The 25,435-nt window shown below is 36.6% G+C and overlaps 1 protein-coding gene across 5 annotated transcripts in view; it reads right to left on the bottom strand.

The window, feature by feature from the left end:
• zmynd11 (zinc finger, MYND-type containing 11) overlaps positions 1–25,435 on the bottom strand; it is a 56,570-nt gene that overhangs the window by 21,423 nt on the left and 9,712 nt on the right. For 2 of the 5 annotated variants that reach the window (XM_088918529.1, XM_088918533.1), the window contains exons 2-4: positions 13,780–13,915; positions 3,614–3,773; positions 766–795 (exon numbers count right to left, since the gene is read on the bottom strand). In XM_088918529.1, coding sequence (XP_088774655.1) covers positions 766–795; positions 3,614–3,773; positions 13,780–13,895 — 306 coding nt within the window. In that variant the 5' untranslated portion in view covers positions 13,896–13,915. Of the gene's footprint in view, positions 1–765; positions 796–3,613; positions 3,774–13,779; positions 13,916–15,572; positions 15,646–25,435 lie in introns of those variants that run through there. The other 3 variants (XM_088918530.1, XM_088918531.1, XM_088918532.1) reach the window with 3 other exon arrangements.

Raw genomic sequence — 25,435 nt, forward strand, 5'->3', positions numbered from 1 at the left:
TTAGATTATTTACAGAGTGTTGTGTTTCGTTGTTACTGTGAGCAAAATAATCTAATGGGTTGCAATGAGACAGGTGTACATTCCATTTCAGTTGTTTACCTTTTACCTTTTTATTTAGAAAATGTATTGAGTTTCTATCTAGCTGGTAAGGTGTGGTGTACATATAGTAAAAACAAGCCCTTCTCTATTGCTGTCTAGGTGGATCCCCAAGACTTCAAGCGAATCCCATGTCTTTATTTGCTTTTTAAACAAATTAGCTTGAGGCTGAATACCAGCATTGTTGGGGATTTCTTTAGAACATTAACTGTGACTGGGAAAACAAAAACTGACCTTGCTATATAAAACATTAGAAATGAATGAACAGTTAGAGGTTCATTCCATGCTGAAAAGTAAAAAGAATGAAGAACAAACACAACTACGTCAGGTCTTGACACACCTGGCGAAGGCTGTGCAGCCAAAATGTTGTGTTTTTTCTTGTTCTTTTACAGTTCGCAGGCTGATGCAGCTCCCCACTCTAACTTCATGAATGTGTAATAACAACCTTTGACCCTGATAAATCCATAACCTGATATTTAATATCTGAAAGCACAGGTCCAATCCAGCTGCCACTTGAAATGTGGAAATGTGGGAAACTTTGACAGAGCAGACCATAGGCAATGACGGTATATTAAAACCTGAGACAGTGGTGTGTTTGGGGTATCCTGGTTTGTCATGGAGTGACAGTGTTAGTAAAAACAAAATAGTAATTAAATAGTGGTAACATACCCTTACCTTACTGCCTTCAGTCCTCTGCTCCTGTGATAGCAAGTGATCCAAAAAAAACTGTTTTAAAATCCTGCTGCACTTCTGAGTGGCACTACTGTACACCTTGAGAGAGGTTACTATTAAACAAAAAGGAAGCCCAGGGAAGTGGGCTATGTGCTGTATAAGGAGGATTAAAGGTAATATCACATCTAAACTAATCCTGACACATAGGGAGTTAACTTCTTAACTACAAGACATAACACAAATAACAAGGGTTCCTGAGTGGGGGAGTGATTTCCAATTTTTGTTTCCAAATTTCTGGCTTTGAGAGCTATTGTGGTGCTAATTCCCTTGCGTTTTAAGCCCATTACACACAGGACATTCATTCTGAGTTTTGCAGAAGGAAGGATAAAACATGAAATTTTTGTTTAGTTTAAAAACAGATGGCAGAACTCCTGGTCCTGAAGAATCAAAGCCCTGCAGACTTTGTCAGTTTTGTACACTTCCAAATAATTATAAAAAGTATAATAACATTGAAGAAATATCCAAGTATGACTGAATATGAAAAATAAAATATCAATCCTGATTCTTTGAAAGACTGATGTATTATTTGCTAAATAAAATAACAACAGAAAATGCAGTGAACAAAAATCTCACAGAAAAGCTACAATATTACTTAGTTTTGACACCAAGTGATGTTCCATTGACAAGCTATTACAATTATAGTATGTTGTAATGTTGGTCCCTGACCATGAAAGAAATGCAACAGTAATTAGCTTGAAATTGAAGACCTGGACGTATTCAACTAGTCCCCCATCATAATGCTACACTATTTCTATATTTGATCATTTCTCTGTTTTTCCCAAGGTATTATCTAGGTGTTTCATGGATAATTCCATCACATGAAAATATAAAAAAATGTCTCATTTTCATATACAGTATATACTGTAGTATGTTGATATTTTAGATACAATATAATAACACAAAGGGGAGGGATCAGGGAACCAGGAGAGAACAGGAGAGGTTCTTTTCTGGTAGCCGGCTCCTTTTGTAATATCCCTTACTTTTCAGATTAGAAAGAACTGCTAAGTAATTCAGTTCACTGCTACAGAACTTCTTTTTTTTTTACCAGCACAGGAGAGAAGGTAGGGGCAAGTGCCCCGATGGTGTGTAGACTGCTAACTGCTTCTTTTCAGTTACGGTAGCAGGTGGAGGAGTGACGTAGTTCACAGGTGTCTAAACAGGTGGAGGATTTGTCGTCGCACACAATGCCAAGGAAACCCCATCTTCTGCCCCACCCACCTGCATTGGCACCAGATTCCCTTGGGAAAACCCAGCGATTTACACCACCCTGATTGACCCAGTAATCTCCATGGTATCCCTGTGCCACAGGGACCCATCAGCCACCTGGGAGCTTCATACTCTGTTTTCTCTTGAAGGGATGCCTAGCTTTGTACAAATAACCACAGGGGACATGATGAAGACACCTCAGCCTGCAGTGGGTCTTTTTCATGTCTTTCACAAACTGAAATAGCTCCACTAAAACACTTAGATAAGTAGATGTTCAAAAATGGAGGGCAGAACAGAGGATCAGATTTTATTTTTATGTGAGGACCAGGGTAATGCTTCTTACTTCAGTGGTATTTCAATATAAATGATTCAATAATAAATAATTATATACATTGAATACATACTCTTGGGGTTGGGTTGTTCTTTCTGTCCAGGATGAGAAAAATAAACAATTGCTTTGCTGTCAGTAATGACAGTTTATGTTTTAAATGGCTTCCCCTTACACGCCTTAAATCTTCTGAAGGATTTTTAAAATGAGAATTTTCTGTTCTTGCAGGACTCCATTGTTTGCTACACCTCTATACACAAGCTTAAAAAACACATTTTTTTTTAGAAATTAGCAATTTCAATACAAAGTAACCCAGACCTATCAATATATTTTCACAAGGATGTGCTTTTTTTAAAAAGGACACAGATTAAATTTGTTCACTTGAAGACAAGCTGTAACCTACTCACATTTATTGCAGAACATGTGCAGTGCCTGAACAGCAAAGCTTCTGTGTTCAGAAGTGAATGCAGAAAGACACTCAGTGGTACACTTCTTGAAACACATGGTTTTTAACATGCCATTTGTAAAGAATCTATTCAGACACTAAACTACAGTACTTCTTATACGTACAATAGTGTGCTAAAAAAGAAACTAACGGGATACAGAGACAGAAGGAGACAAAGAGAAGACTGGCTGGCGTGACTGTAAATTAAAAAATGCTTTCAAAAGAAAAAGACCGCACAAACCATGCCATACCTTATAACAAACTGGGCAATAAAGCATGTTGTGCTAAAAATGTATTGATGATAATAATGAAACACAATGCTGAAGATGTCCTGTCTCTTGAATTATTCAATTAAGTGAATGGCACCAAAATTGTATACTAAACAACTGCTAAGGCATTAACAAAGCAGAATAATGGTGTATCAAATTACCTCCTTGTATTCTAAGAAAACACAGAACTGCACAGAGAACAAATTACTTATATGCAATTTTTCTACTTTGTACTTTGGTAGGGAGACTTAATCAAAAACATACAACATTCTGTAATCAACAAAGTAAATAAAAACAATAATATTAAAAATTATCAAACTACAAAACATTGCTTTTTATTATCCATATTCTTTTACGGGCTGTATTACACCTCTGGGATTGAAAAAGAATAAGAAAATCAAAACACAGACTGCCAAAAGAGCAATCATCAAGACCTGCTAGCTAATATTCAGAAATTCATCTATCTTCCACGTGTGCAAGCTCAATGCACTGTGACAGGAAACATGTGACCCGATTCTAAACATAAATGACACTTACTATCTCGTCTCCTGGCAACCAATATCCTTCCTGCTCGATGCCAGCTTTCGAGCCCTTGCAGCCAACAGTGAGCGTCTCCACCACCAGGCCATCCTTCACTGCCAGGCTCAGTTGTCGTGTGGTCTCCTTTGGGTGCACGCCGAACACTCGACTCAGGTACCTGCGAACAGAGACCACCATCTCTCGTCTCACAGGCTCTGAAACGTGGGCCTCATCTTATTGGTCTCCGCCCTGCACCCCACACACCACAAGGCAGGAGGTCCCGCTAGCTGACATTTTGTTAAGGAAAATCACTTCTTTTAAAGTCCTTTATCGCTTTTCAAAGTCAGAATTTGACTGTAATCCTGAGAACTGGAATGGCGCAGGGAGATGTGCTTTACACTGAACTAAACTGTAAGGTACACTAAAGTAGTAAACTACTACAAAAGATTAAACACGTGACGTGTTAATAATCATACTGCAAGGGGTAGAGCAAAGCAAATATGTATGTCATAAATATGACTTAAAATTCACATCCATATCAAATTTTATTCGTTTCATTGTTTAGAAAAAACAGTTGGGACAGTTTTCAGAAGAACTCCACCTCTGGAAACAATTTAACTTAAGCCATACAAGTGTTTTTTATGTGGAAAGGCTTCAAACATTGAAGCTTTCAGCATTTTGAGTACTGATACACTTCTTCAAGGTCACTAAATTAAAAGAGACTAATAAAAAAGGTTTATACTGAGTAACTGAGAAATCCCAATATTTGCACATATTTGCACTCTTTCAACTCTTTGCTTAGTTGAGTAAATGTAACGATTTCAAGGTTTAAGTTTTTAGTTGCTAAATTATTGACAGGAAATTCTAAACTATAAAAGAACAATAAAGTGTATAGATGAGTTATCTTTGAAAGTCAAAAAATAACGTTCACACTGCTTTTATTAGCAGTAGGCTACACAGAACTCCTTTAATTCTGAATCGCAAACTATTTAGGTTTTAACAAAACAAGTTATCTAGGTAATTTGTGCAATAAAATATATTATATTCTATAGGAGACAAACCAAAAAATCAAACAAACCACAATCTCAAAATAAAGTGCTGGAAAAATGTATGGCAACCCCTAGGATTGGTATTCTCATAGATTTTTAGATCTAAAATGTAATTAAATCTTCATGAAAGTCTCAATAAAAGATATAGATATCCTAATTAAACTAAATAGATAATTCAAAGATATGGTATATATTTGGATTATTTAACAAAAGGATTCAACAGTGCGTTCCTAGGAACACTTAATTTCAGTATCTGGTATCTGGTCTGCTCCTGCCGTAGAAATGGCTTTAAACTCTCTATCTTTCGCAACAGCTTTTAGAAATTTTGCCCCATTCTTCCTTACCAACTTCAAGTCAGTGACATTTGAGGGTTTTTTTGCATGAACAGCTCAATTCAGGTCCTGCCATAACGTTTCAGTGTGGTTTAGGTCTGAACTCTGACTTGGCCACGCCATGATGCAAAACAGTCTTTTCTTCAACCACTCTGTTGTAGATCTGCCTATACGTCGAGGGTCCCCGTCTTGCTGCACGACCCACTTTCGGCTCAGCTTCAGCTGACAAATGGATGGCCTGACGTTAACCTCCAGAATTTGATTATAGACCCTCTAATTCAAGGCGCTGTCAAAGATGGAAAACTGAGTCCTGAGGCAGGAAAGCAGCCCCAAACCATGACACTGGCACCACCATGCCTGCCAGCCAGGAAACCCGTGGTGCTTTATACATGGAATATATATTGCTGGAATTATGCTAATACTTGCCTGCATTACAAGGGCATCTTAGTCTTCTTATTGAATTAGTGAATGGGTTTTGGCCATCACAGGACACTGATCACTTTCTTACATATAAATACCACGACATACGTGTTCCAGGGTGCTGAAGCAAGAGCCCCTGTTTTTCTCTAAAAGATACACCACATGTGGCACTGCATAAAGCACTAAATGTCTATAGCTCCATCTATCTATTAAATATGAAAATCACTTTTACAGACAATGAAACAAGCACCTCTGTACTGAAGAAGTCTCCTCTCTTTGATTAAAAGTTAAACTGATATACTTTAAATAACAGCAAACTGCTGGAGTAAAATCCTGAAGCAAATCTAGACCACCAAATGTGATTTAAGTTTTGCTGTGAGCCACACATTTAAATATAAATCATCACTCTGCATTGTTTAAGTGGCTGTGGCTTTTCCTTTGTGATATCCTTTGCATTCAGAAATAGATCTCCCCTAACCCAATCTTGAAGTGATAGTTAGCAGAAAAAGCACTTCAGCTTGAGTACTAACTGACAAGACAAAATACAATTGCCATATATGCTGAAGTCTAAGCTTCTATGTAGCACAATAAAGCTGTAAATAACACCACAGAATTATGTTATCTACTACTCTTCTGAAGCTTGTGGAAAGCCGAAATAATTTATCCCCCCTAAGGGCATGTAGTTCATACTTAAGGGGGAAACTGAAAAACATAGGCTGCTTCTGTAATGATAACATTTCAAACAGTGAACAAAAATAGGTTTAATGAGCCTGGTACAAATACTAATTTATAGGATGAAAGCAACTTTAAGACTTGAAAATAACTTTCAATAATTGTTGAAGGCAAATGTTCTGTATCATGATGGCTTCTTTCTGACTTTTAATTTGAAATTCCCATTACAAGCTCAGAAAAAGAGGCTGTGTGCAACAGTGGCTTACAGTAGCAGTTAGGGTTGACGCCTCATAGCTCTGGGGTTCTGAGCTCAACTCCAGCCATTTGTAACCATCTACACTGAGCTTCCAAGATCTCCTCGTTTGACACGGTTTTGTACCTGGTGCTCTGGTTTCCTCCCATCTCCCCAAAAGCCAGTTAGGTTTCACTGAATACGCTAAAATGTGCATTTCTCTATAGCCTTTCCATGGCCTCGTGTCCCATCTAGGTGGAAAACTCATATGCTCTCAGTTCCACCTGTCTGCAGGATAGGCTCAGGATTGCCTCACACCTCACCAGAATAATGATGATGGATGCAGGACAAAACAGGTTTAAACTACAGAGTATGTGGGTTCATCTTAAAAATCAGATCAAAGAAAGAGCAGCTAATGACCAGTCCTCCCCCCTAGAGACGGCTGGATTGTTTTGATCAACAAGCTATATGCATATTTCATCACTCTGTTCTCCTCCCCACTGAAGGCTGGTGTGTGGGGAGCGTTCTGGTGCACTATGGCTGCCGTCGCATCATCCAGGTGGATGCTGCATATTGGTGGTGGTGGAGGGGAATCCCCATTACCTGTAAAGCGCTTTGAGTGGAGTGTTCAGAAAAGCGCTATATAAGTGTAAGCAATTATTATTATTATTATTATTATATTTAACCCAGTGTTGTGGTATCATTGTAATGTCTCTGCATTATTGTGACCTATGTAGAACTACCGATGTAAAGCTGTTTTTCTCCAGTGAAAACCTAAAAACAAAATCTGCAATAATGTGCATGGACAATCTTTCTCACACCTTGTTGAAGGGACAGATATGGATTATTAACTCTTTTCTTTATCCTTTAATGTACTGTCTCTATCGGACGCCACGACTGAGCACATCAAAGAATCCAGCAGCCCTTTTAAAGCGCATACAAAAGGACACTCATTCCCCAATTAAAAATAAAAAAATGTTGCCTGATTTATTTTTGGTGACCACATTAAGGTTAAACTTTTTAACCTAAAACTGAATTAAACACTAAACATAAAAGAGTAGTAAACATGTAGTACTTTATTGTTGTTTCTTCTTCTCATAAAGCAGGAGTACGGTGCATGTGGTAAGAATCTCTCATCCAGGACACTACAGTTTGTTGTATGGCGTGGTAGCACATAAGTTAGATAAACTGCATTCGGCCTCCATGTCCTAAATTCCTGGGAGAGAACAGCCAAGATGATTAACAACCAGCAATTTCAAAGTCGGTCTGTACAGAAGGAAAAATGACAGGCCATTCTATAATTCATCAAGGGTCATTCTGGTTTCTGAAAGACAAATTTGTCCTTAAGCTAGATTCACACCTTCTCTCAACTCTCAATGATCAATTTGTTTCTCAAACACTCCATTCATTTGTAGACTTCAGTCTTCCACGCTCCCCCTGTAATTTAATGCCCATATTTCAATTCTTAGCTCTCTCATCATCTCCTGAACCCCTTCTACCCCTATTCCAGCCCTGTGCCTCACAGTCACTCAACTGGTCTCTCACTGCTTTCATAAACATCTGAACAAAGCTCCACAGCAAAAACATTGATGATCTTCTTTTTTACCTTTTTATCATGGAATTAACCTCTACTTTTTCCACCACTGCAGTGAGCTGTTTTGGCTTTTAAAATATTCTGATTTAATCATTTTAAATGATACTTCAATGGACAATCTATGATAGCAATTCTCTTGCAAAGCCCTAATACATTTTAAGAGGCAAAGACTGTGACAATAACCTGCCACCTTTCAGCTCAGTATTTACTAGCATTTTAGAAAGTTAACTTGTTTTTAGGTTTTTATTCCTTTACGTGAAATATACAAAGACTTAATATATCACGGATATATTTTAAAAAAAAATCAGACTCTTATTTGTAAGAAGTACCACTGAGTGAAAATTAATGTTTAATTTTTAACCGATGTAGCAATGAGCATATAAATATTAAAATATTCCAAACTCATAAATATGCACTCCAAAAAGTGACAATATAATACTGGGGGGAAAAAAGCAAATGTGAAGATAAAGAAAAATAATGTAAAAGCTTTCAGTCACAGCAGGCAGAAAGGTTACTTGTTACAAGAGCTTACAGTACCATGACATTTCAGAGCAAGTTTTGCTTTTTGAAGAAGCATTTCCTTGCACTGCACTTTGGCGTGCATTCACGTTGATTAAAACCTGGACTTGTTCCAGTTTCTGGTTTGTCACAGATGAGCCATATTTAATTCCCTTTCTTTTGGGACCCTTTCTTCATATGAGAGAAAGTGGTTCTGGCTCATGAACATCTCTATCTGACAGTATGAAGCATTGTTAAATCTTTTTTTTTTCCTTGAGGACCAAAGCTAGGACACTATTCACAGCATGTCTATAAGCCTTTCCATTATTTATCTTTATTTTCACATCCTACTAATTAATTTGACAACACTGTATACCACTTGTGGAAAATGAACTCGGTACTGTATATGCACTGAACTGTTTAAAGCTTTTATTCTTTGTCACTTTCTTAAGATTTTCACACAGTATTTGTTGTACAGCAACTAAGCATGCGTTAAACTGAATGTGCTCTTTTACCTGACCATTTTAACTATTACTTGTCTTTCTATAGGCCCCAATAATAATTTGTGGATTTAGGCCAATGGCATTGGAGATATTTAATATTTCAGCAATAAAGCACATCGTGACTTTGTGTTCTGCCATTTAAGCAAGAGCTTATTTCTCAAGTTGGAACATTCTGCTATTCAGAAACTTTCTTGAATACTGATTAACAAGATGCTGGTAAAAGAAACTGCAAGTCAGCATTTGGCCAAGTGACTTGCCTGCATCGCAATCAAATGTTACCTCCAAAGATGCCTCACCTAAACATTAAAACATTTCATTTCAATCTGAGTCCAAGCCAAACCAAAGGGATTATTACAGTGACTGCAGAGGAGGTACCTTTGTACTTGGATCCTTAAGCAATTATTTCCTGGTTTCATCTTTCACTGCTTCATTCTAATTTACAAAGATTCATCTTTCACTGCTTCATACTAATTTTCTTAATGAATGCATTTTCTCTTACAAATTGTCCTGTATAAACAATGCAAAGGTTTTTGAGGAAGAAAACTAGCTGTATTTTTCTTTTTAACCATACCATCTGTAGAGTTCATTTAATGTTAATAACAGACAAGAGAAACACACAACATTTTCCATTATACTGCTAGTCAAACCTAAAAGTTTACTAAAATATGGGACAGTAGTATTACCGCATGCTTCAAAACACTGAGAATGCACAGAGCACTGGTAATATTGTTTTTTATATACTAAAAAATTACTAAAAAGAAATCAGTTGTGTGGTAAATAATGGTAATGCACACCCTTCCATATGTAGTCTCTGAATGTGAAAGTCTGTCCGTTTACATGCAATGCAACGTAAGTTGTGCAATGTAACAGTGGTTTGCCTCACCTGTCATTAGAAGTTTGTTCTGCTATCAGTACAATCAGAAAGAAAAATGCTTTCACTTTAAGACTGAAAACAGTTTTCATTACTATTCATAACCTCATACAGTTGTTCGATTGCTTTTGTCCAGTGCTTATTTTCTTTTCCAGACTGGTGTTTTCAGATCTATTTACTGCAAGTGATGCATCCAATATTAGCCTACTGAACAGAACAGTGCTTTCTCAGTACTTACACATCATAATGAACACTACAGTTTAAAAGAGAAAAAACCTGAGAGCAAATATTAATTAGCTTTCTGGTTGAAACACAAACTGCAGATTCATGCAGATCCGGTTCCACTGACAGTCCACTAGCTCCACTCCTTTAGGTTGTTTGATAATTGACACAGATATGACTTGTACTGCATAATAAACTACAAAAAACAATATAATGCATTTTATGTAATACTTTATCTAACATTATGGAAGAACAAAAACCCCCACTAAATTATATATTGTAGAGGGACAATGTTGGTAACGACCACAGATTATTGAGTGAACTGCCATTTATCTTCAAATCTAGAATATGTGAAAGATCCTGCTAATAAGAAGCTCATTTTCATCATTATTTGCAAGACTAAGGGCACATTCCTAGATCTTTGTATGGTTGAAAGAAATTAAAAGTCTGCAATCCAACAAAACACAAGAAGGCAAAATACATAGTGAAAAGCTTAAGAATTGAGACAGTGAAGTAAAGTTGCTGTGCCCTATTAAAATTCATATTTTAGATTACAAGGTAGAAACGAGGCAAAACTATAGAATAACAGCTTTTATTTCTGGATGCTTTTGTGTATATACGTTAAACTGTGTTAGAACAAAAATATTTTGTTTTCAACATCCCCGATTTCAGGTCCGCATATGGACTGTATAAGGACAAGTAATTTAAACGTCTGTAAATTTCAGAATACTTCAAGTCTATGACTCATCATCATCACCACCAAAATCCCAGCATGTTCCTTTGAGATGCTTTGCCAAGCCTTAACTGCAGTCACTTTCAGTTGTTGTTTGTGATGTTTCCTGACTTACGTTTCCTCTTCAACAGAGTAAAATACATGCCCAATAGGATTCAAATCAGGGGACTGATTTGGCCAGTTCAAAAGTTTCCACTTCTTCTTCCTGATGAATTCCTTGATTAGGTCCGCAGTATGTTTTTTGTCATTGTCTCACTGCAGGGTAAACTACCGCTCAATGAGTTTGGAGGCATTTCTTCGGACACGGGCAGACAAGATGTTTATGTCCACCTCAGAATTCATTCTGCTGCCACAATCATCAGTTTTCTTGTCAACAAAGACCAGTGAGCCAATTCCAGAAGCGGTCCTGCTTGCCCCAGCCGTGATACTATCTCCACCATGCTTCACAGATGAGGTGCTGTGCTTAGAATCACCAGCAGTTCTTCTCTTTCTCCACACTTTTACCTTTAAGTGACTTTGATAAAGGTTCCAGAACTGCTGTGGCTCATTCTAATTCTAATCTGGTCTTTCTGTTTTTAATGCTGATGAGAGGTCTGAATCTTGTAGTGTAGCCCTTGTAATTCTCCTGTCAAAAGTCTTCAGTGCTCACTGACTAGTTTTACTTTCACTTCACTTCTTTCATTTTGAAGATACCCCATATTGTTGATTTTGCGATGCATACTCTCTCTGCATTGGTTTTTATTGGATTTTTTTTCACAATTGCTTGTCTTTCCATCATACCTGATCTTCATCTTGACCCAAACAGTAAACTCCAAAGGTTGGAACCAAGGCTATACATTCGCAGCTCTTTTATGTTTTCACACTTAATGTAACATGGAAGACCTGAGCAATCAGAAAACACCTGTCAGTGTGTTTGCTCACCTGGAATGGGCAGATGGAAAACACCACAAATGACATTGTTCGAACATGACTAAACATTTATGCGAAATTAGACCCCAAATCAAAAGCTACAATTTGCCTCTTATTAGTCCTTTGATCTGACATACAAATGTCATTAGTACACTGCAAAAATGACTAATTTCCCTTCACTGTCTCAGTACTTCACTGTAAACAATGGTGGTAAAAAACCTGTTCTTCCTGCTGTAACAAGATCAATTTTGAATCAAGTACAATAAAGAGCTGGTAAAACCTGAACTGAGAAACCAAGTAAAATACTTGTACTGTAAAAGCAAGACACATTATTTGACAGGTTTGTGCTGCAGACCAACTGCAGAATACTGGACAACTATCATCTAGGAGAACCTTTAATGTATGTACGATAGTAACAGACTGGTCCAGTTGTATGAGTCTTCTCAAGAAAACCCACAAAAGTAAGGGAACGGCCTTGAATTTCAAAGCAGGTCTAAAATGAAAATATGAAAGTGAAATACAAAATGTAAAAAATTAAAGGTTAACCGCCTGTAAAGTAAAACACGATGGCAGCTGTCCAAGATATACAGTATGTCTGCTTTACATTTTGAAGGGCTGCAAACTTTTGAAGGGAAGAAAACTGAGTTCAATAACAACTGAAATGACTTGATGTAGCTTCACATTTTAGCAAACATTATAAGACAACAGAACTTCCAAAGAGCAAAGGAATCTAAGCTCTGATCTGGCAAGTGAAATGACCTAACCTGGAACTCACTGAAACAGTATACTGTAGGTGTTTCTGACATTAGTCAGGAGACAAATCAGATACTTCAGTGCAGAATGCTGGAGAAGTCCACAGGATATCTCCTGACAAGTCTTCGTAAATGGATGTTTAAATTAACATTTGCAAGAATGTCAAACCCTATTAACAACCACCTCCTCTCTGCTGCCTATTAATATCTTGCCTCTAGAGCACCCGCTCATATATTTTCTCTTAGACCCCCCTCACCCCATCACTCTTGCAGCAGCTCCCTGACTCATTCCACACAAAATGAGGAGTTGTTCCGTCAACCTTACCTTTATGGTCAGGCTGCTGATCCATTTGCCATGTGAATTAAGAAAGTCAAAGGTGGACATGCTAGACCAGGTGCCTCCAACTTTGCAGCTGAAACTAAAGGCTAGTTTTTCCTCGAAACTCCACAGCTAAGTGCTGTGAGAAATTGAAAATGTTGTCCAATTTGGACAATAATGAGCTGATTAGGTCCTTAACAACTGAGCTGGAATTAAAACATGCAAACACACAAGCTATTCAGGATAGGAAATGTTCCCCCTGCATTCTGGTTTTTACAATGAAATTGTATTCATTGTAAAATGAGGTTGACATATATAAAATGTATATATGTTGACATATATAAAATGTATGATATTTCAAAATAATTTTAGAAATGTAATATACCAGTTCAGCTTTTAACCTTTATTATTATGCCTGTTCCTTATATACAGTTGCAAGAAAAAGTTTGTGAACCCTTGGAATTACCTGGATTTCTGCATTAATTACTCAATTAATTAATGGACTGGACTGTGAATGTTTAAACGATGTGTTCAATATTGACAAGAAGAAGTACAATTGTTTGTGTGTTATTAGTTTAAGCAGATTGTTTATCAATTATTGTGACTTAGTTGAAGATTAGACCAAATTTTGTGAGTAATTAATGCAGAAATCCAGTTAATTCCAAAGGGTTCACAAACTTTTTCTTGCAACTCTATATAATTTTATTTTTTCAAACAAAATGAACATATACCAATATTACAGCCTCTAATTTCCAACAAGAAAAATGTATAAACAAATGTATAAAGACAAAATAATTAATGAATAAAAAGAGTAAAATAGGGATGCCCCAAATGAGATCTAAACAGAAAAAAGGTGCTTCTGCTTTGTGTCCCACCTACTATTCCTAGTGTAATTAACTAATTTAATCTACTAATTTAACTGGCAACTGATGTAATCATCGGCAGCTGAAGAGAACTCAGAAACCTGCAGGGTCTAGTTCTACCACGACCAGATGATGTGCAACTTCGGGCCCAAAATATACCAGAATATTTTCCCATCAAGTGAAGTGAAGAGAAAACAAATCAGCTGATGACTTACTTTGAAATTCTGTCCATGTTGGCAATTTGTTTCTGATTCCGGATGACTTCAATGGCCGCCCAGATGTATTGGACCACTTTGGGGTCTGCCTGCCTTTTCTTTACTACACGTGACATGATGTCTTTACTTATTTTACCTGCAGCCAAAGAAACAAGGGAGAGAAAAAATAGTTCAAGAATCGTTATTCTCTTTGTGGAAACACCTTTTCTCATCCTATTTACTGCAAGATGACCCCCAGAAACTGCGTTTAGGGCCTGCCAGAAGACATTCGTTTTCTGCATGCTGTGTCTTCAATTTCCCACTGAAAAGCACCAGCATGGGTAATGGGAAAAGCCTTTTCATATGTCTTGACACTAGCTTCACCTTTGCCATTTGTTCTCCACCTGAATCTATTCAGCTGACTTTTGTCATCTGGTTTAACTCTGGATCAAAGAAGAGTTTATCTACTATTCCTATAAGTCTTTAGCTTGTTACTTCACCTAATATTAGTCTTTATAATCCACTCTAAACAGCTTCATCAAAACAAAGGAAACATAAAACTCTTAAATGTAAGAAAGATTTTGAGGATTCATTTCTTAATAAAGTGCACTCCCTTTAATCTTCCTTAAGGTACAAAATAAAAATGTTTAAAAAATACACAATCTACAGAAACATATTAACATGAAAACATAACATACTGTATTAAAATAAGCATTCACAAATGGATTAAAAATAAGAGTATTACACCGATACACAATTAATGTACACATACAGTATGCATTTAGAATGGATTTGACATTGCAGTGGAAAATGCCATGAGTCCAAATTTTTATTGAATAAGACTTTTTTGGGGGGCGGTACGGTGGCACAGTACTTAGTATTGCTGCCTCGCAGCACTGCGGCCCTGGGTTCCATTCCTGGGGTGCAATCTGCGTGGATTTCTATGATATCGCCATGTTTGTGTGGGTTTCCTCTCGGTTACTTCGGTTTCCTCCCACAGTCCAAAGAAATACTGGTACAATAGGTTAATTTGCTTCAGTGAAAATTGGCCCTGGTGTGATTGTGTGCGTTTTTGTGTTTGTGTATGCCCTGCCATGGACTGGCACCCACTGCTTGCCAGAAAAGGTTACCAGCTCCCCTGAGAACTAAAGTGGTTAGACAATGGGCGGAGGGATGTCTACTTTGGAGAATTCGTTTCTGGGGTCAAGTTCTCTTCTGCATCATATACAGTAACTCACAGAGGGCAACGATTCATCAGTCAAATCGGTCTCAGAGTGTACTAATACCAAAGCCAACATCCACATTTAAACAATGTGTACTTCACTAAAACTTTACATTGCACAATCTTTCATCCTGCTTACATTAATCATATATCGCCATAGCCTCTTTAAGAATGAAAATTACTAGGACAAGCGAGCAAGTATCCTGTTAAAATACTGTATTATGCCAAATACAGATGACAGGGTACAAAGAAAATCTGAATTATTGTAGATTTACATGTATTATGATAGTATTTCTACACAAATTGCACAGTCCCAGCCTCACCCATGTGTCTAGTTTATTTAATGTGAACTACAGTACCTGTACATGTTCATAAGGATAATTATCAATCCTGATAGAACACAAATCCCTACAACACTAAATGCCTGATGGAATCTTGCTATATAGTGTGGAGAATTTGTGGGGAATAGGATTTCCTCAATTCTTGACTGACCGAAACATATCAAAGCCTGAACATTCAGTCTTACAGTAGCAAAAGACAGGCATATATCCAAAAGCAGAACTAAAAGAGCTTAACATGATCTGTAATATACCCAGTAAATCAGTGGTAGATTTTCAGCCAGATTTTCTGTAGAGACCAGTTGAAGTTCTTGCAGCAATGGTAATCTGTGATAATTACAGTACATAATCTTGCAGTTAGGTTCATGATTAATCAAACAGTAAAAAAAGTATGAAATTATGCAATGAATGATCTGTGATCCTACAGAGGGAAAGAACAACAGTTGATGAAAAAAATAAAATTTTCCTCGTATTTGAAAGGTCAACGCTTTTTCTACAATTGCTTTTTGGATGATAGATAAAACCAAGGTCCTGACTCTCTGTGCTCATTAAAAATCCCAGGGCGTTTCCCCAAAAAGAGTAGCGGTGTAATCCCGGCATTCTGGCCAAATTTCCTCCTGGCCTTTACCAATCATGAGCTCCAAGTAATCCTCATCTATGAATTGGCCTCATCACTCTGTTCGCCTCTCCACTGATAGCTGGTGTGTAGTGAGCGTTCTGGAGCACTATGGCTGCCGTCGCATCATCCAGGTGTATGCTGCACATTGGTGTTGGTGGAGAGGAGTCCCCTTTACCTGTAAAGAGCTTGGGGTGCAGTGTCCAAAAAAGCACTATATAAGCATGAGCAATTATTATTATAATTATTATTATTAAAACAGATGTGGTGTTTGAATCTGGCCCTTAATCAGATCTCAAAGTGATCATAATAGTTGATAGCAGACACTCCCATTCTTTAATTGGCACAGCTTAGAACAAAACAACAAAAAAACAGGAAAACACTTTTGTGGGAAAAAGTTACACTTTCAGCATTCATACAACTGATTTGCTCACTACAGAGTAACACTAATACAAAGTAACACTACTAATAATAAACTTTATTTTATACAGAGCCTAGTGTCTTTACAGGAAAAGTAAAAAGCAGTAGAAATCAGATCTACTCTCGGATTCCCAAAGCTCAGTATCTCACTGATTGCAGAAAAAGAGCAATAAACGAGTACGGCTACAGTTAGCAATGAATGTAAAGATTAGTGAAAGCAAAAGAAGAAGAAAATAAATACAGGTAAACAGGTATACAGGTAAATAAAACAAGAAAGTTGAAACTGGTGAGAGAAGCAACAGCAAACGCGCCAGTGTTCCCTCTGTCACTTAAAAATGTCACATATTGAACAAAGAAAGAATCAACAGTTAGAAAAATCAAGAAGTCACAGATGTTCAATAAGTGTAAACATGTAGCCTAACGCCTTCAGCAAAAGTGGGTCTTGTTCTCTAAGCTGTGGCTGCTGAAGAATGATATTGGTTTTGCCCACTTTATTATTTCCTCTTTCCTCACTGACTAATTGACGACTTCAAACACCTGGTCGGTGTTTGTCTGGAGAGTAAAATTAGCATTATCACAACCTGAAGAGAAGATAATTCTTTTAGGAGGCACATTGACTATTTACCACACATACAGTGTGCATATGAAATCAAATATTCTGTCTGGTCCCAATTACAAAATGTAATTAGCACAAATGTGGCACCTGCTCATAGGGATTCCCAGAGCTCAGTGTCCCATTGTTTTCCTATTCTTCTCATCATTGCTGTGGGATATTCACAGATTTCAATATCAATTGGTGAAAAAGAGTCTCTTATCAGAGAATATGTCTTTAAAGCATAAGATACTGTAATCATGTTTAAATTGTGTCCAAATAATTGGTTTTGGTTATGCTGAACTGCTTAATTCAGCTCTGACAGTTAATATTTTTAGTAAACTTGATATCTGCCCGTGTAGTTTATAACCAGTTTAACCGGATGAACAGCAAGCAAACAATATGTTCAAAAACAAAACGACAGCTTCAAACAACATGGCTGTGGCGTGGCCTTTTGTCCGAGTCTGATGTATTTTTTTAAATCAATTTTACATTGCTGAAAGGCTAAAGCTTTGTCTACTGTTGATAAGAGACAGTGGATGGGACTTTTTTACCTATTGGCTAAATTATAATTAAATTAATGGATCAGGAATGGCACCGAACAGTTGAAATGGAGATGTTACTCCATCCATTTTACTAAGCAACGTCAGTTTTAAATGTAGACTTACAATTTGTATACTAATATAAAATGTATTTGCATTGATTTTTGCTTCAAATTTCACTCCTCTGTGGAGTGCCTATAATGGGAAATATGGAACACATAACAACGGACCTGAAATCTCATTTGTTCTTTTTCAAAAGCTACAATATAACAATGTAAAAATAAAATTTGGCCTTTGGAAACACTACGAACCTTTTTAAAATGTCAAAACCATTTCTGGAACACTCAATCAAGGACAATGTTGGAAAGTGAGGTACTGTATTTCTGCCAAAAATATGAAATGTGCTTTTCCCATGAATCTGGTTGTGATCTGCTGTACGTTAAACAAAAGAAAACCTCTTGCTGCAATGGCTGCTAGTCTTGAAAGTCACTGAAATGAAACAGATAAATAATGCTACCTACAAAACATCGCCATGCTCAAGGTCAACCAGCATCAGTCGTGAGCACATGAGTGACAATAACAATCAGTAAACAGGGTCAGCCTATGAGGAATAAAGTGTCCTAGCCTCTTAACACAGTAGTGTAATTTTTTTCTCAGGTTTGAGGATATCTATTCAAAAACCCATGGATTATTTTCAAGGATAAAAGCAACATTTTAATCAAAGGAACGAGTAAACGTTTACTCCATGCATGCTTTTCTTCAGAGAAGAAAAGAAACACAATGTTTCGGCCGTGAAGCCTTCTTCAGGTTTGTGCAGCCTACGCATGCTGATGCAGCTACCTATTTGAACATTTTCATCAGTAAACACATGAGGGTAAATGTAAACAATATGACTTTTCAAAACATTAAAACAATACACCTAATACATCGTCTCTGTTTTCTGAAAGTACATCTTTGTATGATATGTCAGAGGGGGTTACTCCACAACAAAGAGTAAAGTTGTTTATTTTAAAGAACAGAATTGGTCACTGTAAAGTCATATTTTAAGGACTAGTATACACGGAGCAGTGAGCTGGAATACACACTATACAATGGCTGCTCTCTCAAAGCTCCCCAATAACTGTGGGAAGAGCTCCCTTTCTAAAGGAGACCCTACTGTCTATTTAATCTATGTTGATTAGTTTTCAGGTGGAAGTCTCAATGGAGCTGAGAGTTAATTTGCTGTAAGAGATGGACTTGGATTCATATGTGTCAATTCTATAGGGTATATATAGTAAAATAGTGGTCACGTCTTGTTAATGATGTTGAACCACCATGAAAACAGATTTATGATGTGGTATTTGTCATTTTTTCATATCTGACAGATACAACAAAAATAATTTGATTAACCTGGGTTTCGAGTATCTTGTACTTTGCTGTTACAAAATTCAGCAGTTGCAAAACGTATCAATAACGTCCAAATTAAGCTTAATAAATCATTTTATTAATCAGAGCACAGGAAAGGACAATGGTAATCACAGAAAGTTAAGGAAGTCAAGACGTGTGAATTGGTTACTGTTTGAATAGTATTACAATGCAATAATATTTGGACATTATTGTTTTTCACTGTGCAATTCTTTAGTGTTCTTTATTGAACTAAGTGGTGCCACTGGGAACACCAGCATATTTCTGATACAGTAACCAAGATAGCATTGTGTTGAGAATTTTTTGTTTGAAAGAAACTTCCTTTCGCAAAAGGCAAGAACTTTCGTTGCAGTGGTTGTGTTGTAATACTAGATAGATTAAATTGCTGCAGCTTGTTTATACAAGGAGAAGAAAAAAACAAATACCTTACCAGTCAACTCATAAAACCAAGTTTACATGCAAATCAGTGAGAAAATGAACCATTCAGCATACTGCATACATGGCTCTGCATGCAACATTCCCACAACAGAGCACAACTGAAGAGACCTGCCCTTCAAGATGATATGAAAAGCAAACAGCATTGACAAACTATTCCCTAACAGAGATCATAAAGCAACAGACATCACAAAACAAGGGGAAAGCCAGGTTTTTACACAAAAATTTGTTTACATTGTAGAAATCTTTGCCGCAGTTTCTCTTTCCAAAGAATCACTGCTTTCCAAGCATGAAATGTGAACAACAAGAGACACGAGACATGTTCAGTCAACACTGAATAATGAATGACAAAATCTGAGTCATTTCAGAAAGTTATGTGTTTAATAATGCATTCAAAATAAACCATACACCACCCCTAGAACTTTCTTTAATTACTTTATTTTCCCCTAAACACTTCCAAACATTTATAGCTTTATGAGGATTTGGCTTATCAAACACATGAATAATAGATGCCCTGTAGATCTCACAGAAGTTGCATGCATGGGCTTACATTCATCATAAAGCAATGCAAATTGAGTGACATTTGCAGATCACAAGGCTAAATTTGAAATACAAAAATCAGGCAATCTTAGAAAGAAAAGTTCAAACAGATTCAATAAAAAATAAAATTATTACAACCACATTTTATTTAATATCGTATGTGAACAAAATTAAAAAAATAATGAGGATGTGTTTCATTTATCTTTTGAATACATGCTTGGGCACTAAATCTCAAGGCTTATTAAACTATTTTTTTTGTTCACAAGTAACCTTGAAATACTGCCAGCATTTTACAGATTTATGGGGTGGGTTGTGTTTAACCTTAGGACTCGGAGAACAGAATGCTGAAAAGCCTCAATGTACATTATTTATTGATTTCCTCTCTCCGCAGAATGGTGAGAAAAGCAGAGACAACCACTACACTTTTGTAGACAATGTCAGCGAAAAAACAGTTCTTCAACAACTGAGGCAAACTGAGTATCACTATATTATACATATTCCTACACAACTTAATGCACATCAAAAAAACTTGTCAAATTACTACTTCATTTCAAGTGAAACTAAAGCTAAACTGTGATGTATTAGCAGTACCTGAGATTTCAGTCTTCCTCCTCTAAACAACATCTCCCGAAACATATTTCTATTTACATCTCGCAGTCCAAAGATATATTGGTGGGTTAACCGAGACACAGTTCTGTGAAAACTGGCCCTGGTGCGAGTGGGTGCCTTGTGCCTGTTGCTTGCTGGAATAGGCTCCAGCTTCCCTATGACCTGGATGAACCAGTTAGAAGATGCATGGATGATCTAAAACATTTTGGATGAGATCTTCCATTGGTTTCGCAGTTGCCTATCCACATTCAGAGAGAAAGGCGTCATTTTGATTTACATTTATATGCTAACGAGACTGACTGTGTCAGAAAGGTGCGGCATCCTTGGTGCTGGACATTATGTGCCAGGGCTATCAAACACAGTTCTTGAGTTAACACAGCACAGCGGTCTTAAAATGATCCAATTAGCCTGGTAACCTCTACACTTCTCTCCGAATGCTTCTGTGCTTCTCTCAAGGCCTCCAAAAGGTTTATAGGATTTATAACACACCGCAAGTCCAACTGAGCATGTAATTGACTTAACGAGGCAAACGAGTCTTCAATCGAGGCCAAAAACCATCAGCATCTGAAGCTCTCAAGGACTGCAGGTCAAGATACCTCTTTGTCAATTCACCATTAGGCAAACTAAGACCTGTCATGGTTGTGTTCAATATCTGCAGCATGTTCCAGCTGAATGCTGTTATGAAACCGGAAATTTCATTCATTCTTACAAATAAATTCTAATTAATATTTAGTTATTTCTGAGGTCTCAATCTTTTAGGATTTTTCATGTAACCCCAGAGATCCCTACTGCAACAAGCCCAGCAGTGGCTGTATGCCTACAGCTAACACTGGAGCACTGTGGGAACAATGATCATAAAAGAGTACAGAGATGAAAATGATCAATATTTTATGAGTTCATATTTACCTCATAAAATTTGAAAGCCAGATGAGACTGTTAGTATTTCATCTTTACATCCTGGCCTTCATCTCCAGTTTCACCCATTCAGCAATAAGCAGTGCAACACAGAACTACTTGCATGACTCTGCTTGAAATCCTGAATTAATTTTTAAATTGATGAGGTATACACTGACCTACATAATACCATAAGAAAGGTTACACATGAGAGGAAGCCTTTGGGACTACATCAGTTTCCCAGGTCTGGCCCTGGAACACCTCTATCTCCTCTGTTTCTCGCTCCAGCTGAGATCTTGATTAATTAAGTACCCTTACTGAAATGTTAACTGAAGTGTTTGATTTGTTAACTGCTCTCTTTTAAAACTAAGAATTCTTAGAAACTTTGCCAACATGTCTATATGTTCCTACTTACTTAATTTTTTCTCCTTTGCTTTCTGAAACAAACAAATAAATAAACAAATAAGTAATTTTCAAATAATTACATGTAAACACATGTTACATGGTACATTATAAGCATTCTTCGGGCTGTGTTTGAATTCTGCCTTGAAACAATAAATCTAAATGAGGGAAATTCTGACATCCAGTTTCTGACACAGGGTATATGCCACTCTAAGCTTCTCTTTGTATTTAGGAGCAGAACGTATTTTTTAAAAGAAAACAATTCAAATGAAGGTTCAATATGATAAATGAATCAAGAGGGACTAGGGTCAGGAAACACTGATCTAACTGCTTGGGTTGCTATTAGCTAAATGATAAGCAAAATGCAGTATAAGCTAACAATAACCTGATGAATAATAAAATTTGAGGATCTCATCCTACCATTTCTTGAAATAAATTATAGGATACCAGCATGGATTGTTCCATACTCTCATCAACCCTCTGTACAAAAAGTGCCTTATTTTCTCCGTTTTAAATTAACTGTAGTTTTTACTTGTGTCCTTTGATTTGTGTGTAGATCCTGATTCTGAAGATGTCCATTGGGTTGACTTTGTTATTCCCTTTAAGGATTTTTAAATATTGGATCTGGTTACCTGTAATCTACTCGGTTCAAGACTAAAAGATTCAGTTCTTTTACCCAGTTAGTGCAGGACATTCCTTAAAGACATGGAATACATCTTGATTGTTCTTTTCTGGACTGATTTGAGAGCAGTCAAATCGTTTGTATAACATGGTGACCAAATTTGTATGCAATATTCTAAATGAGGTCTTACTACTGCACTGTACAATTCTAATGTTACATTCTTGAGTTCTTCACTATTATTTTTATATATAAAAATATATCTTTATATCTTAAGTCTGCTTTTTATGTTTCTCAATACATTGTCCAAAAATTGTTAAATGTGTCAGTATAAATACCTTTTCTTAAGGCTCAGAATTTTTATATTTTGCATCTTTAGATTACATTCTTGCTTCCTGCATGTATTAATCTGCACTTATTTATATTGTCAGGTGTTTTCTCTGTTTTCTTCAAGATATTTCCTAATATCCTTTACTGCTTTTACAGAATTAACTAATCCTCCTATTTTGCTATCATCTGCAAACTTGATTTGTTTATCAACTACAGAAAAACCCTGTAATTCTGGACATTCCCCTCAATAACAAAAGGCAATTTGCTAACAATGGGTATTGTTTTCGTTTCATATGCTTTGGCATCGTCAGTGAATGTTGGAAGAATTGTTAAATAGGAATGATATTTCTTGTTTCCTCAAGTTACTGGTGAAATACCGTGAAGATTTATTCATCTTGAGTGATTCTAGTACCTGTAACACTTTTGCCTTTTTGTATGCTAACACTAATTTAAACAAAATGTTGTCCTTCTACACCCTGAGGCGTAGTGTTGGTTTATCCCGTGACATATACCTAAGGGAACTATACATTTAATACATCAGCAATTTCCCTTTCATTGACTAGAAATTCCCCATTATTATCCCTCATTCATACATTTTACTTTTCCCTTTACTGTTCTTTAGCCATTGTAATACTAAGCATACCTTTTATTATCTTAGTATAATTTACATTTTTTGTTCAATATTTCTCTTTCTAATATCCTCTTCAACCTGGATCCTGTTGATTTTGTAATCATTTTATAAAGTGCATTGTTATCACTTCTGATTTTCTCTAATCAATCTGTTGAGGCATTGGGATGAGATCTTTTTTTTGTCATTCAGTCTCCCCTGATTCCATATCTATTCCATCCCATTCTAATTCTCTTAAACTCTTTCTCAAAGCCCAAGTTCTATGCAGTGCTAGTCTGATGGGGAGTCATATTTTTAGCACAGCACCACCAATCTTTGACCACTTTACAGAAAAACTATTTATAAAAGTCATTGTTCTTGAGATCGGTGGCGTAGAGCAGTCACAGTGCTACAGCGCCATTTTAAAATGTCTTGACAGATGAACATGACAAAACACCAAGCAACAGAAAGTGCAGACATAAATACCGCAACTCTCCACAGTTTGCTTTTGTACATCAAGAAAAGTTAATATTTTCCCCTCATTTGTGGATGTGCTGTTGTAAAACCAAGAACTCCACAGAGAAGACAGATAAGTAAATATAATAAGTGAGGTCTCAGATTACTTTATTTTCAGTGGTGATACCATCTTGTGTAACACAATGTTACTTGTGTTTGTTTGCAATAAACTGCAGATGGAAGTCTTAGATGAATTTAGAATATAAAGCACTGATAGATGCATTTTAAGACTAGTTAACATGCACCACCAACAATAGTTAATATATTTAATTTTTTAAAGATCACGTTTGCTAAGTTTAGTGTTTTTTATGTGGAGTGAGACACATTTTACTACCTCATGAACTATATGAAACAAAAATCAAAACAAAAAGACAACTCAAAATGTAATTTAACCAACTGATCTATCAAGGAGTTTGGGTTTTATTCATAAAACCATTTGACCAGGTTCTCAACCAGGCTGTAACCATAATGCAGTGCAGCTGTAAGGCTGCATTCATATGATTCACAAACAGGTTTGACTTCCATAGTAAATACATTACTGTGACAGACGACAACAGCATCACACCTTGCTTTCCTCATTTCAATACAATGAAAGCAATTACTAAAAAAACTGATGTCAGTAAATAGTTTATAGTGGAATGGAAAATACCACATACTGTACTCAACCGCTTGTGATAACAGCATAGACCTACCAGTGGGAAACATTTAATATTCTATTCCCTTTTTGCATGATTGAAGTGTCAGTTCCTGACATGATAAGAATTTTAACAATGGTAATTTAATGTATTATATGGGTGTCAGTGAAGTATTGCATTAAAAGTTTGGAGCACTTTTTAATTCTGAGGTAACATAGGTAGAAATTAGTGAAAAGGCATTTTTTAAGTTGAATTTGTTGTTTGCGTTATAATTTAATGTTTACAATGTCAACAGAAGATTTTTCATCACTTTCAATAGTAGCGTTTGACACCAGGGTCCATCTATCAATTTGGCTGTTACTTTCTGCCCCTTTTCTACATCATCAGTCTTGTAATTCAGTGGACTTACAACTTACATGGAGGTTACAAATTTTGAGTTAGGCGTAAAGCCACATTCTCGTATTGTCAGCTTTTAGTCTATAACCAATAACAACCTACAAGGCTCTTACGGTAATTCAACATATTAAATATAACTATAAAACAGCAAATAAAAATGTATCAAAGTAAATAAGAAACAGCTTCACGATTCTGTCTCATACTTTTTTATCGCACAAATGCTGGGTGATGAGACTCACTTCATGGGAGACAATTGTATAGCTTCACTAACTAGTTCTCGTAGGTGTGCTTGTTGAATTTTTCAGAGAATAAACATTTTTTATGTTTTTTTTTATTTTGCGGAGCCGACCGCTGAAGCTGAGAGCGCATGAGTTGCGTGTCGACTGTATTATATTGCCAAACCTGATAATTTTCTTAGTGAGTCTCAACTGTTCTGCTTCGGAAAAGCAGACAGCCTATTTTTTGTGATCTATTACCTGTTTAGATGCCTGGTTCACACAATATGATCCATCTCAGGACTCCCTCAGGTGTTTGGGTGAACCACACCTGTTCCCCCTTCC

This window comes from Atractosteus spatula, chromosome 6 (genome assembly GCF_055471065.1).
Source record: "Atractosteus spatula isolate fAtrSpa1 chromosome 6, fAtrSpa1.hap1, whole genome shotgun sequence".
Taxonomy (NCBI): Eukaryota; Metazoa; Chordata; class Actinopteri; order Semionotiformes; family Lepisosteidae; genus Atractosteus; species Atractosteus spatula.